General features: G+C 42.8%; 1 protein-coding gene and 1 long non-coding RNA gene across 4 annotated transcripts in view; one reads left to right on the top strand and one right to left on the bottom strand.

Annotated features, from left to right (window-relative positions):
* The window catches only part of KIRREL3 (kirre like nephrin family adhesion molecule 3), a 761,553-nt gene that overhangs the window by 418,753 nt on the left and 327,053 nt on the right, over positions 1 to 15,747 (top strand). For all 3 annotated transcript variants that reach the window (XM_081171663.1, XM_081171662.1, XM_081171664.1), the window contains exon 3: positions 606 to 683. In XM_081171663.1, the coding sequence (XP_081027789.1) occupies positions 606 to 683 (78 nt within the window). The remainder of the gene's footprint in view (positions 1 to 605; positions 684 to 15,747) is intronic.
* On the bottom strand, positions 1,632 to 3,908 carry LOC308574256. Its single transcript, XR_014002392.1, has 2 exons — positions 3,765 to 3,908; positions 1,632 to 1,832 (listed from the first exon to the last, which is right to left on the bottom strand). It is a non-coding gene; the product is annotated as an uncharacterized lncRNA (long non-coding RNA).

Here is a 15,747-nt window from a genome sequence, read left to right as displayed (position 1 = left end):
AGCACTTCTAAACCACTTAATGGTTTGTTTGTTTTAATAAAAAAAACTGCAAGAGATATAGAAAACAAACAATAAAGCAGTATAATAAAATCAGTAAGCCAGAATAAATAAATAAATAAGCACATAAAAACAGGAACGGGTAAAAGCAAGACATCAGAAAGAATAGGGTCTGATCTTATAGGAAAATTCTTGGTGAAACAATAATAATGGAATGCCTTTGGATCCAGTAGATTTGTTACTGGTGCTGCTCCTGCACCACTGCTGTTAACTTCCTGCTTCAGGGCCTTATGACCACAGCTGCTGACACTTTAGGGAGTGCCTTGCCATTCTTTCGGCAGGTGCAGCTGTGCAGGGGCCTCCACAGCAGAAAAGCACATCTCCTTCCCCTGTTGGTAGAGGGAAACCTTGGCATCTAGCAAGGCTACTCTATAACCTAAGTGTAAGAAACAAAAACTTTATTTTAATAGCTTCATTCCAACCAGGGTCTCTTAAAATGCTCTCTACTCTGATCCAGACTTTTTTCTTTTTGTTTTGTTTTTTGCAAATGCCTCCCGTTTTTAGTCAACAGTTTTGCTGATCACCATCTACTTTGCTGTCTTTTGCAGAACTTGGTCTCCCAAAGAGAGGATGCTGTCTGGTCTTTGGGTTCATGTTCAAGGATAAGTACCGGCGAATGACTGAAGGTTAGTGTCTTTGCCTCTGTTATTTTCACTTGCGCTGCCCACTCTCCTCCCCATGCCCTCAACCCACTTCCATCTGTTTTGTTAACTTAGGTCACATTTGAACAGTAGAGGCAAGTTCTTTACTCAATTCTGGGTGTGCTCATGCAAGTCTGTTCTGAGTAAACTGCGGTAAGGGAGCAGGGCCAACCCAAGACATTTTGGCACCAGAGGCGCACCGCAAAATAGTGCCACTCTTCCCCACCATGAAGGAACAAGCAGGGAAGAAAGCCCAACATTGGGATCTGCTACCCCTGTGGATTCTGCTGCCTGAGGCTGTTGCCTCACCTTGCCTCATGGGGTGGGCTGGTCCTGTGAGAGAGAGTACCCTCCCATAGACTTCCTGTCCCAACACTTCCTGCTTCCTTTGTAGATCCTGATCCAGCAGGGCTTTTCTTACGCTCTTATGAGCCACTGCACTTAGATCAGCAGTGGAAAGCCTTAGGTCTGGGACCAAATGTCACCCTCCGGGCCTCTCTACATTATTCTTAGGACTCTTCCCAGACCACAGCTCTCACCAACCCTGCTTCATACCCTCTGAGTGTTTTTGCCTGTCTGAAATGTGTCATTGAACTCTGGTAACGCCTCTGGCTTGCCTAGATGGAAGATATGTGAGTGTGTGTAGAAACTAGACTTCTGGTTTCTCCACCTACTTTTGCATTTGGCCCCACATGCAGTCCTCATGAGGTTGCCCAGATGGAACTGTGGCCTTCTGCTGCTGCTGCTCCACCTCGCTATTGCTGCTTCCTTGCTCACCCACCTCTCCCTGTGGTCAAAGAGTTAGTGAGCAACTGTTGGCGGTGTTCCTATTATGTATATCTCAAGTCTTATATTTGGTTGGAAGATTAAGGCCTTTGGGTTATAGCTGCTGGCTGGAACTTGGAAGCTAGGATGGTAATTTCACTCGGTACCTGAGGGTTCTTCAGCTTTATTGCAGAAAATATCTGTCAAAAGCCTTTTCTAAATGCAGATGGAGGCTTCAGCTTGCAAAATCTGTGCTTAGCTGTAGCTCTGGAACAGAGAAGCAACATTACATCATGGCTTTAAAGCTGCCCAAGCAAGCATCCCTCTCAGGGATGTTGATGGTTCCATGGGGCCCACGTGAGCTCTTTCCTACAAAATGCAAACGTATATTACTGTTAATTCCCTCTACCAGCCAAGCATCTTATAAGCAACCATTGATTAACTGTTTCAATAGATGTGTGTAATTGTGAACAGAAATCATTAAACCATTAAAAACACTTGCAAGTAAACTCAGTTAGCATCTCAGCAGCCTATAGCTTTGACACTTGCTGTTTTGATGCAACAGATGGCGTCTCTAACACTGCCATATTTAATGTCATTGGTGTCAAAAGTGGAAACAGGCAGAGATGATCTTCAAATTGCTTATCCTTGACCACAGAAGTTCATAGTACGTCTTCCTTTCTGACTATAATTACATTCCAAGTTGCTGGTTCCACAGAAGGGTCAGGAACAAACCAGGGAAAATGGTTGCATCTATGTGATCCCCTCCCTCTAGGTAGTTTATGAAAAGTCCCTTCAAGCTAAGGGCATTCATCTTTCCTTCTCTTCAACAATGATATTATCTTTGATCTGCCAGATCCTGGCTCAAGCCACAACACTCATTGGGTGACTTTGGGCAAGTCACTGTCTCACAGCCTAGCCCAGCCTTTCTCAACCTTGGGTCCCTAGAGCTTGTTGGACTACAACTCCCATCATTCCTAGCCGGCATGACCCACTGGTCAGGGATGATAGGAATTGTAGTTAAAGAACATCTGGGGACCCAAGGTTAAGAAAGGCTGGCCAAACCTAAGAAAGAGGGTGGTTGTTCTGAGGAAGAAAGTAGGGCAAAGGGGCAACTTGTGCATGGTATTCTGCAAACCTTATAAAATTATGTAGTTAGAGTTTATAAAACAAAGCAGTTGTGGCAAGTGTAGGGGGCCCATGGTCCTCCAGATGTTGTTAGACTTCAGCTGTCATTGCCTTTGGCTATGTTGGCAGGGACTAAGAGAAGTTGGAGCCCAACAACATCTGGGCTGGCAAGGTTTTCTGACCCTTGAGCCTGTAGCAAGGGAGAAGAATAGTAGCTTATCAACAGTTCTACAACCCTTACCCAGTAAGAGCTTATGATACTATATTCAACCAACCACATTTCACAATGTAATCACAAGAGGAATAGGTATGAAACCTTGTAATTACATGGTTCAGAATACAAATTTGCCTAACTTAAAAGTTGTAATATTGGAATGCAACGCAAATATAACTGTATTTCCTTGTGTTCTTTAGCCGTTCATGAGGCTTTGCATATATGCAGAGAAAGAGAGAGAGTTTTGATTTAATTTGCATTTAGCAAATTCTGGAAGGAGAGTTCTTTTATTTCACTTTCTGCCTCATCATATAGTGAAAGGGCCAAGAAAATATAGGCTAGGAAGATGGCTAACAAGGAATGAACAAGAAAGCTTTCACAAAAGTCAATGTCTGCCTGGGTTGGGCGTAGTGCTCAATCAGATGAGGATAGAGAACACAAGCTCTCTATACCTTCCTGTGGGAATGTTAAGGAAGGTGAGAGAGGATATATTGTTTTGATATTATCTCTCCTCACCTGTGCTAGTGAGTAAACAGCGGAGCATGTTCCCTTTGCAACTTATTAGAAGCAAGTTGATGATTCGTTAGAATCCGTTAATTAAGCAATCCAGTCTGACTTGTCCAGTATGGATTATTCCTGATAAGTTTCCCCTTTTATTTCCTTCTTAAAATAATAATAACTCAACACAGTCTTCTGTAAAAGTAAGAATAAGGTTTTACAGTGGTACCTCGGGTTACATACACTTCAGGTTACATACGTTTCAGGTTACAGACTCTGCTAACCCAGAAATAGTACCTCGGGTTAAGAACTTTGTTTCAGGATGAGAACCGAAATCATGCTCCAGTGGTGCAGCGGCAGCAGGAGGCCCCATTAGCTAAAGTGGTGCTTCAGGTTAAGAACAGTTTCAGGTTAAGAACGGAACGAATTAAGTACTTAACCCGAGGTACCACTGTACTCACATTCAGTTCACAGCAGCAATCTGAAGGCAGGCTTTAGCTTGCGGTTACAGTGAAAAGAAGTCTGGGCTACATCTCAGACTTTCTGCTTGTGGGCTCTGTCCTATGTGAAGCTTGAGCCATGCGCTGGCTAAGAACCAGGAGATTGAAAGTCCAAGAGTAAAGAGTAAGAGTCCAAGAGAGAGATGGTTGTGGGGCCAGAGCTTTTATCTGGTCAGCTAGGGTCACCCCCATCTACCTTGTCACACGCAGGGGGAGGAAGCTCCAGAGCAGGTATGACAGTCCTCCCTGTCTGGAGCCACATTGTCCTGTGTGTCCATTCTAGGCAACAGGAAAGTATTGTACTTGACTGCTCTAGTAATAGTACATCCCACACTTCCTAATACTCTGAAGGTTTCTAAGCTTTCTCTACAGTTCTCTACCCTGTGCCATTAAAAAGTCTGCTTTGGTGGTGTTTGCTCAGAATTACTGTCTGAATAGCAATTTACGCTGAGGACTCAGTTTTAATATATAGTACAAAGAAACTTGTGAATCAATTTAGAACTTATTGTGGAATAAAATAATTTTATTTCATTTTTGTGTCCAAGGTGTTTGTAATTATCAAGACATTTTTGAATTAAACCAGGGGCAGTTTGTACTTTGCTTATAGAAGCAGCTGCACTAGTTGTGGGGGTGGGGGTGGGGATTGCATTAACCAGCAATATGATGTTGTGATTTGAGTGTTGGAAGGAATGACAACAAAGAGGTTCCCACAAGAGAAATTATTACTTAAGGGAAGAGGTCCGGTTCTTTCATAATGAACAAGTAACAACTGTGTGTTTGCTGCATGAAAGGAATAACTTGGAAAGGCCCAACGAACAGCTGACAAAATGCCTTGGATGATTGGGGCTAATCAGTTCCTTGAAACCGAGTTACTTGGGCTTGGAGGGGGGGAATAAAATAGAAGAAGCAAGTTGGAGCAGACAATATGCTAATTAGATTACAGACAATGCTGGATTCAAGCTAGAAGGCTCTCCAGAGACATAGCATATATATATAATCACATTTGGGAACATAAATATAATAGTGATGTGCAATTTCACACATTCAACAGCAATGATCATATATGCTAATTCAACCCTAACAATCTGAGGTATGTGTATTATTAGGCATGCAGAAAACTCATCCAATGATCAGTACACAAGGGGGGTGGGGAGAGAAAGAAGTTTCAGCAGTTACTGACAGTTTTTTCAGTAGCCACATTCACACCACACATTTAAAACACTATGATACCACTTTAAAGAGTCATGGTATGGATCTACACTGATCTGAAAAATCCTGTAAAAAAAAGAAAAAGCTCCCAATGCAATTTCCCATTGGTGGCAGATCACTGCTCTACATCGCCCTCTGGTGTCATAATTTCTATAACGCATTTTGGTTTCCTCCAAAGAAGTCTATAGTTTGTTTAACTTAGTTAGGAGGCCACTATTCCCCTCCCAGAGCTTCAATTCTCAATTCCCTGTGAAGAGGGATTGGCCATTAAACCACTCTGAATGTGTAGCATGGATGTGGTCTCTGTCTGGCCCACTTCAGACAAAGCAGTAGGATTTTGGAAAAAGCAAGCTCAAGGAGGAGATCATGCTGAGGCTAGTGCCTATTTAATTAAGAATTTATTTTCCTACAGCAAAACCTGGAAGTGAAGCCTTAATCATGGATACCTCCTGAGACCACATGCAGACTGCACCAACCCTTCCAGACAGTTTGGGGCATTTCCCAGGATTTTTATTTTTTTTAAATGCTGACCTACACATATTAAACATATCCCATGCCTTCTTCTATCATTATAGGTTGCATTTCTTCAGAAGAATGGCAGCCATTTTGTTTGTGAGGCCATCGTGAGTCATGCCAAATGTGTTCTCCCTGAGGAGATTTTCCATTAGCACTGTGTATTTTTCCCAAATGTTATTCAGGCTTCACATAAAGCCTCTGTCAACATTCAAAACACCTGCTTGTAGAGGAATAGCACAATAAGAAGCTGGTGAACTTTAAATTCCTGTGCCTATTCTAAAGCGTTTGCTCTTTGTTTTCAAAGACCCACAAATTCATGGCATTGCCTTTAAAATGTAATACTGAAGGTCTCTCATTAGTTAGTATCAGTCTCCCTTTCAAATTTGCTGACAAAGTCTCAAAAAAAATCAATCAGCTTCCTGACGATTTCTGTAATCACCAGTGATTTGTTGCCATATGCCCAGAATTTACTGGACATTGCCTGTATTCGGCTCTCGTAAACAGCATTTCGACAAAAATCGTTGAAATGTCCGGGAAAATATGGACGTATGGCAGCCCATGTCAGGCGTGTACATTTTGGCAAATTTCAAACGAAAGAAAAAAGAAAATAAAAGCTCAAATACTCAACAACTTTTGTGTCCAGATGTTCACTTATTGAAATATGGCAACCCTAATAGTAAGAGACAAAATACACGCGTGAGTTGGTTTCTTTAGTACAAGGGTCAAGAAACTCTTTTCGTTTTGTTAAATTACCACTAAATTTGCTTTTTAATAAATGGGAGGCATGAGCTCGTTCTTGGTAGAACCTCCTATGCAAGAAACCCCAGTGAAATGGGTAGAATTTTTGTCCCTGACTCAGAGGTTACCCACTTCTGTTTCACTGCTAGCACTTTCCTGGAGCAGCTCGGACATGTAAAAAAGTAGACATGCCCAACTGTTCATTAAATTATTGCAACATCAAATCAAGCTAAGGGCAATATCACCCTTCCCTGCTTGCTCTTACCACTTAGAAGGGGAATCTTCTGCATATTCTGCCCAAGCTCTTCCTAAGTTCCAAGGTGTGACAAGATCCCAGGGGTTCCAGGTGCTCAGCCAGGGTTTGTGTTTCCTATTGAAAATTAGGCACCACAGAGGCTAGAGTGTCTTTATGATAAATGGTTTATTTACACATCAACCTGAGCCTGCTTAGGAAGGGGCTCACAGCAGCAGCAGCCCAAAAATGCAGCAGCAACAATAAGCCCAAGCATCATCCTTTCTCTGCAGCCTAACTTGCACTGCAGGGCACAATCCAGTTTAATGGTTGCTTTCTCTTCTTCCTAGTTACATCACTCCCAACCCTACCATACCATAGCTTCTTAGCTTTCCTTCTCTACCTCAGGGAGAGGCCTTCCATTTGCATTCTCATGCCTATGTAATTTGATCCTGTGTTGTGTTAACACCTAATCTTTTGATGCTCTGAACTCCCTAATTGCCGATCCCTTTGGGCAGTCACCTCACAAACAAGTCTGTGTGACCTCATTAACACTTGTTGATTTGGCTAAGATTACAATATCCAATACACAGCCCAGGTATGGGCCTAGGTTAATCAACTCTCCACATAGGCTGATTCCAGGGGATTAACAGTGGCTACCCCACATCTTAAATACACATGAATCTGGCTATTACCGATCCTAATGTACCAGTTCTGATTAAATCCCAACATTTATTAAACCCAAGCATTTAACACCCACAGATCTATAACAATATACTGAGTGGTATAATATTAGTGAGACTTCATACCCCTTTCATAGCATTTATATTGCTCTTTTCATTTCAAAAATGTTGTGGTTGTTGCCTTATGATTAATGGGGGATTGCTGGGTAATGTAGATGTATTGTTCCAGTAAAGGAGTTGCTTTTCTGATTTTCCTTGTGGCCCAATTAAAGATTGACATTATTTCTTTGTGTCTGGATCACAAGGTAGCTCAGGGGTACTAGATACAAGGAGGAAATTAAACTGGTGACAGTTGTAGTCTGAACAGAAGTGCGATGGAGCTGTTGGGTAATGATAGCCTTGATGTAAAGAAGCGTTATACTTAATCCTCCACCATCTGTCTTCATTCTACTAATAACCCACTCAATCAGACACTGCAGACTGTTTGTTAACATTCAGAAACAAATACATAATCGCTAGGAACGTGCCATTTCTCCAGCTGGAGAACGATCCTGATAAAGTCAGAACTTCTCCATGGGCAAATATGACTTTACCTGAGGATAAAGTCTAAGGCCACATTTAGTGGCCTACCAAGCCAAACCATGGCCCACAGTATGGTGGCTCACAAGGGGTTGCATCAACCTCTTACGTTTGCTACCTGGTGATAAAAACAGGGATTTTCAAAGGCTTGGCAGATGTGTTAAAGCAGGTGAGTCGCAAGAAGGCATAGGCATCGGCATTAAACCAACTGCATGAAGCAGTTCATGTTAACTTCAAACTTGCTAATTTTTCCTAATATACCTATTTCAGTACAGTGGTACCTCGGGTTAAGTACTTAATTCGTACTTAATTCGTTCCGGAGGTCCGTTCTTAACCTGAAACTGTACTTAACCTGAAGCACCACTTTAGCTAATGGGGCCTCCAGCTGCCGCCGCACCGCCGGAGCACGATTTCTGTTCTCATCCTAAAGCAAAGTTCTTAACCCGTAGGTACTATTTCTGGGTTAGCGGAGTCTGTAACCTGAAGCGTATGTAACCTGAGGTACCACTGTGTGCAACTTTGCCTACTATGCATGTTTTTGCAAAGCAGTTAATATTACACATTTTGTATGTTATTATTGTATTTCTATACCACCCTTCATCTGAAGATCACAGGGCGGTTTGTGTGTTTTTGCAAAGCAGTTAACATTGCACATTTTGCATGCTATTATTATTATTATTATTATTATTTCTATACCACCTTTCATCTGAAGATCACAAGGTAGTTTGCGTTTGCACTAATATATGCATTTATACGCATGTTTTACTCTAGTATGTTTATTTTGTACACGTTCCTTGGCTGGAAGACTGCATTGCAAACTTTGGATAATGTTCAGTTTGCATAATGTGCAAATTAGGTAGGTTTGCCTTTAAATGCAAATAGAGTCGAATTTCTCCCCAATCTCCAGGAAGGATTGCACTTAGAAACACTGCCATAGGGAGGGCAAAATCACACATCCCTAGGAGTCGGTGCTGACCTTCCTGACTTAAGAACAGCTTGGTGGTTTCTTGGCAGAGCTTAAAGTTAAGAGCAAATTTTAATTTAGCAAAACTTTTAGATAAATAAGTTTGAAATAGATTAGACACATAGCTGCTCCATGGAGCAATGTGATGCGATGGAAATCATCAAATAATGAGAGGGCGTTGCTGTTTCATATTGGCTTAGGATGCCACTATACCTGTCAACTGTAAGTCCAGCCATCAAGCAGCTGCCTGTCAGCCCAACCATACCCTTCTCCCACAGAACTAGGACTCTGACATGTTCTTTACTTCTGTGCAAGCACTGCAGTCAGATGAGGTCTCACTTCCTATTTTACTCACGCTCTCCTGCATCTGACTTCTTGCCAGATCTGTAGCGACTGGTTAGCAATCGGCAGTGCAGCAATTATAGCATTTTTTTGGCAGTGACTCATAAAATGACTAACAAGCACTATTAAGCACAAGGAGGTGTCAGCCTACTCCTCTGCCACCTGTTCAGCAAGCCGGTGGCTGATAGTTGGTACTCAGGTCCTCTTTCCCATATGCAAAAGACCAAGAGCACAGGCGAGCCACTATTCCCTTCTTAATTATTATTCGTTTCTCATTCGCCTACTTTGCTAATATATTCTACAGGTGTGCATTTATGCTTAAAAACATCAGAAATAGACCTTGTAAGTCAGAGGGAATATTTATTCATGGTAGTTCCATGTAGATGATATGTGGGTGGAGGATGCATAACTGGTTGTCATTATCTTTTGCACATTATTTTGCATTGTCTGAGTGTATGCGTTATGCACATGGAACATCCACAGGAACAAGCCTCAGCACACATACCTTTCCATCTCTATAGCCTTTAATCTAAACAGGTATGTACACAAGCAATGCCTACCAAACCGACCCCACTTGCTTAATCTGTCCACCATGAAAAGTGAGTGGATTATTTTAGACATGAGAGACATGAGTAAGGAGTAATTCAAAGGAACATGAGACTGAGGCTTGCTCCTCAGTGTGGCTAAGGATGGGTTGATCAGTTTCACAGGCACTCATTCATAAATCCATGCTGTCCCGTTCCCAAATTAATCTCTGATTATGGTGATGATTGTGATAATTACAAAGAAAAGGAACACATTTTATTTTCAAATATGTACATAAATGCATATTTTGTCAAAAAAAAGACATACTCAGTGCTTTTTTCTGGAAGTACTCAGGGGTATGCATTACTGACACCTTTCCCCCCCCTATACATACTGTACAGTATGCACTGTACATACTTATTAGTATTTATCTCAATGTGCACATTTCTAGACTTATAGAACTGTAGAGTTGGAAGGGACCATCGGGGTCATCCAGTCCAACCCCCTGCAACGCAGAAATCTCTTGCCCAACATGTGGCTTGAACCCATGCTTCTGAGATTAAGAATAATTGCATGCTCTACCAACTGAGCTACCCATGCCATTCTTACTTGCACATGCTGCTTCTACTATGGAAGGGCTCAGTTTTAGCTTGCCCTTTGACGCAGCAGCTTCAGAGATCTGTTGTCCACCCAGCCTTGTGTTCTGCCTTGCCTTATGTCCAACCTGAATCTCAACTTGTCTTATACCCTGGTTGCCTTGCTGTGCTGTAGTGTGGGACAATGTGCAAAAACGAACACATCCACAATGACTTCCATAAGCAACACAGACATGGGGCAGTGTTAATGATTCACCACACTGTTTCTATAATGTCTACACAAAAATGAATGCACAGCTCATTGTAAACACCAAAATATCAAGCCAAATAACAAAGGATAACTTCCAGGATGAAGCATGCCTATGGTTTTGACGGCCAGTTTCCTGAATCATAGCACAGTTTCAAGGACTTCAGTATGGTATTACTAACATATAATGCTACCCCTTTTACCTTCCTGTTTGATCTATTCCTTTTGAACAGGTTATACCCCTCAATTTCTACATTCCATTCTTGAGTCTCATCTCACCAGGTTTCAGTAATGCCTATTAGGTCACGTTTGTCACCCTGCATTAAGAGTTCAAATTTATCTTGCTTGTTTCCCATACACTATGCATTAGTATAGAGACAACTGAAACCACGAGTCATTCCCTCCAGCTTCTTCCTTCTCGTAATTAATAATAATAATAATAATAATAATAATAATAATAATAATAATAATAAATTCTGTTATTTGTACCCCACCCATCTGACTGGATTGTCCCAGCCAATCTGTGGCTTCCAACATATATAAAACAATAAAACATTACACATTCAAAAGCTTCCCTATACAGGACTGCCTTCAGATGTCTTCTAAAGGTTATACAGTTACTCATCTCCTTGTCATCTGATGGGAGGGCTTTCCACAGGGTGGGTGCCACTACCAAGAAGGCCCTCTGCCTGATTCCCCTGTACATTCACTTCTCACAGGGAGGGAACTGCCAGAAGGCCCTTGTTGCTGGATCTCAGTGTCTGTTTCTTGCTTCAGGTTTACAGGTTTCTGTAGCACCACCTTCATTTCCTGTGAATCAATGAAGCTGTTATCCCCAGTACCAGGTGTTCCTCCGCCATCTGTATCATGTCCTCCACCACTTTTTCTTTCTTTAAAAGCCAATGTAAGTTGGTGGCCATCACTACACCACCACATCTTCTTTTAGTGATTTCCATAATTTGACTGTGCACTCTATCTGTCCCGAATCTTCCACCATTCAGCTTCACTGAATGTCCTCAAACACTAGTGTTATGAGACACAGAGAAAAATCTTGTTTTTTCTCCACTTTCTCCACACTCTTCATAATTTTACATGCCTCCACCATGTCCCACCAATGAATAACAGGCTAGTTAATATTTTCTTAACATCACAGAATAGATCAGATTTTTTTTTTTAATACGTTTCTCCTTGAACCCCACCCTGTTCCTAGCTTATTATGTATGATTCAGATCTGGAGGGGGTGAGGGGGGTGCAGGCACTTATACATGCAGATGAAAGCTGCTTTATGGTTTATAATTATCTTGTACCAACCCTCCAAATAATTATAACGCGTGCATATTAATAATTGATCTGGAACGGCAGCCCTGTGCCACGGAGCATATGATAGAAAGGGGGAGTTCAAGCTGGGTTTGCATAATGCGCCTTGGTCTGAACGGCACAACTGGTGAAGTGGCAACAGAGGTGCACACATTTGCATACATGCACACACCCCCTCCCTTTGCTGGAGTCATTGAGCTATTAGAACAATTAACTGGTGCGTCCATTAAAGACGAGGCGGCAATTATTTTGTTTCTAATTTGGGATAAATATAAAAGCCCACTTGTGCAGCTGAGTGGCTTATTTGTCCTGCTAAAAGGGATCTAATGGGGTGACTGTTGTCAACAGAGAAAGAGCTTCTTCTCCTTTCCCATTTGTTTCTCTGTTAATTCGGTATCTCTTTCCATTTTCTAATGAAAACTTGAAAGAAGAAGAGAAGGAGGGGAGGAGCTTTATAAGCAAAAAGTTCCCCTTGAGCCTAAGGAACACCAAATCAAGGCTATTAAATGACACGAACAAAAACAAAAGTGAGGAACAGCACTATTGAGAGAACACTTAGGAGGCTGAATGGTTTGTCAATGAAAGGTTGCTTTTTTGGACTAAGGCTTATTAGCTTCCTCAAGCAAGAAGCCTCTCAGGCAGTTGATTGTGCATGTCCTGTCAGCGGTGGTGCTCAGAGTCTCCTTGCTACAAAAGAGGCTTTTCAAAACATGGTACCACTGCCCATTATCCAGGCTTCTGCCTCCAGATCTCCTTTCCAAAGCTGGAGCCAGAGAACCAATTTTCCTCAACAGCACTGGCTTTTGCAATGGCCAAATTATTGCTATTACCATGGAACTGGGGCCATGCTCAAATATTCTGATTTTGATTTTTGTGTCAAGAACAGCCATTTCAAGGACAGGGAAGAAGAAAAGACATAAACAAAACAATTCTGCAAATACACACTTGTGAATGCACCCTGGAATAATTAATGTTGTTGCTGCTGCTGCTGTTAATAACAACAGTATTTGCTAGTCACTTTATACACAAAATGCAAACAGATAAATCAATTGAAAACCAAATCATAAGACGCAAGAATGTTGAATAAACCAGGGCCACAACTTATCAATGAAATCAGAACATGATTTGCAGCTCAACATGTGTGTTTAATTCTCATCTCACCACTTTAATTCTCTTACACGAGGAGGAGCCACCCCAGTCACTGGACTTGGGGACACTGGGCAGCATCACAGTGTCACTGAGGACAACTGAGAGAGGAGACCTTCCTTGATCAGTCACATGCATCATCAAGCCACACAATGAACAGGAATGTGTCACAATCCTAAATAACAATTCACTGATGGCCAGTGACAGCAAATAAAGCCAATGTAAATGAGTAAGAAAACGAGGATGTTGGGGAAGTTATTGGGAAAGAGGGGCTCTTTTTTTGAGAGAAGGTGGCACCAAAAATATTTACCATAAAATTGTGAGTAGTTTTGGTTCAGCCCTAAATCAATTTCTGTCATCTCAAATCTTATTCAAAAAGCTATCATTTTGTGAATCAGAAATACCAGGTGTGCTGTTCTGAGGTTCTCAACCCCTGTAGTCCAGCATCGCAGCCTGTGCGCTGATTCCCCACTGATTCTCATAGCATCACGTGGCTCAGTTTTCATTCTTATCCCAAGGGAAACTCAGTCAGGGATGAGAAACCTGTGGCTCTCCAGATGTTGTTGGACGACAACCCCACTCATCCACCCCATGGGTGGTTGGGCATTGGCACTCAGTGAGCGGCCCAATCAACATCGAAACTCTCACGGTGTTTCAGTGTTCAGTTACCACAATTCGTTTTCAGAGCAAGCAGGTTTCTACTTGCACATCCTAAGTAATTAGTAAAATCAAGCAGGAGCGGGAGAGAAATGAGACGGGTTGCTAATGCTTGCACGCTGCGGTACAAATACAATTCCCTGTGCACAGCCCTAACACACGAAACCCTTACAAAATCACACAGTACTTGAAAGCCATTCGGGCTCCCATACCTTATAAAGGATATGTAAGCAATGAAAGCCTTGGTGTGTGTCTGTCTCGTTATTGCACATGATTCCCCCAAACCACCACCAATTCTGCTTATAGGACCTTTGCACTGGATTTCCCGATAGTTTTATTGCTTGCTCCTGTTGTCTTGTTAGGTAAAAATCTCCAATCATACTTTGTCTTTTACCCATCTGTCACTGGAAATGAAGGTTCTGCCCGCTCTGCCGCTTGGCAGTTGTGTGATGGGGGATGCTTACATTACTCCAAGCATGTCACTTTCATCTTGCCGATGAGATGCAATTGCGAGTGATTAGGAAAGGCAGCTCCTGTATAAACTGAACAGAGCCTTTTGTTCTTTGCCTGCCAAAGGGAATTCTAATGGAAGCTGGGGGAGGCTGTGGCGAGCACCCAAGAATTTGTTTGAAATGCATCTTTATCATCAGGGTGTTCCGTTGGTGAGTCTCTCACTTTTGCTTGACATGCACGTTACTCAAATGAGATGTCGACACAAGTTAAACCTGAACAGAAAACAATCTTTTGTTTTGCCTGGCGTCAAGCTGGGAGGAGCCTCGGCTAGGCTAGCTGGCGAAAACCTCCTGGGGCAAAAGCAGGCACCTCTCTGAAAAAGACAAAATGCTGCACCCGAGTGGACTTTCTTCGGGGCAAAACTGGTTGGGTTTTGCACATACATATGCACTCGGACTCCTTACAGCAATAATTGCAAAAAGGCAATTCCATCTAGTGGAAGGAATGGGAACTGCTCAGATGTGTCATGGAAACTGCATGGCTGCAATTCAGATCAAGGTTGTATGTGGCAGTGGTTAGTGTTTCTCTAATATTTGTGCATTGGGTGTAGGTGACATTGGAGTACAATGAGGCACTGCAGGTCTGGCAGGTGGGTGTTGAATACAGGGGCGGAGCTACCTGCCCTGGCATCCGGAGTGGTGTGGGGGCGGGGCTAGCTGCCCGCACTGTGAGCTTCCCTAGCCACCTGCCGCCTGCATGGCGAGCATCGGGGGGCACCGCTAGCCGCCCACAGCAGCATCGCCCCTAGTGGCCTGCCGCCTGTGCAGTGAGTGTCCAGGGGTGCCGCCTGCACAGCGAGCAGAGGGGTGGCACCGCACCCCCCCCCTCACTCGCCTTCCTCCGCCAGTGGTTGAATACAGCATCTATTGAATGCCAGACCAGTTGTTGAGCCTACTATTAATTTTTAAATGTCACCTAGTCGGGTGATGGTAGCTCAGCCTTACTTCCAAAACAGCAAAGGGAATCTACAGATAGGGATGAGCAAAATAGATTATTTCTAGCCCATGTTACTTTTGCATCTACTCAACTTCATTAATTTCAATGCACCTGATCTGACTAACATTAGATGCCACCCACTGTCCTGGAGATTCCATTTTTTGGCTTATTGGGGGGCTTTTCAGGGGGAAGTCAAAAGTGGGAGGAGGGAAATGTGTTTTTATCAGGAGGCATAGGAGAGTTGAACAATTATGGAGGAAGAGATAGGCCTATCAGCAAAGGCAGAGGCAGACGCGTCTGGATTATTTTCTTTTCTTGACACCCTTCCTTTTGTATCATTTATACTGACTGTGGTCAGCAACCATCCCAACCATCCATGCTCACCCAAAGTGGCACTGGAAGGATACCATGTTATATCCTTAAAAGATGCATCATCACCACCACTCCAGGAATGTCGCTGAAGAATGCCCTCTCACTTTAGGGACGTGTGGATAAGCTTCAAAAGTAGGGAAACATCATCTGTGCTCAAGCCCAAATTTCAAAAATTAGCAAGAACTGCATCACAACATTCAGAGAGGTGCAAAATCAAGAGGGGAAACTATGCGAGCTTCCAGTTTGTCATTCTTTTCCAGTTCTCTTGTGCTCAGTTCCTGCTTGTGGGCTTCCTGTAGGCATCTGGTGGCGAAGATGCTGAACTAGATGGGTCATTTGACTTGGTCCAGCAGGGCTCTTCTTATGCCCTCC

The sequence above is a fragment of the Podarcis bocagei genome, assembly GCF_964188305.1.
Source record: "Podarcis bocagei genome assembly, chromosome: 15".
NCBI classification, from domain to species: domain Eukaryota; kingdom Metazoa; phylum Chordata; class Lepidosauria; order Squamata; family Lacertidae; genus Podarcis; species Podarcis bocagei.
Note: the sequence above shows the minus strand (reverse complement) of the source record. Positions and strands in the feature narration are given on the sequence as shown.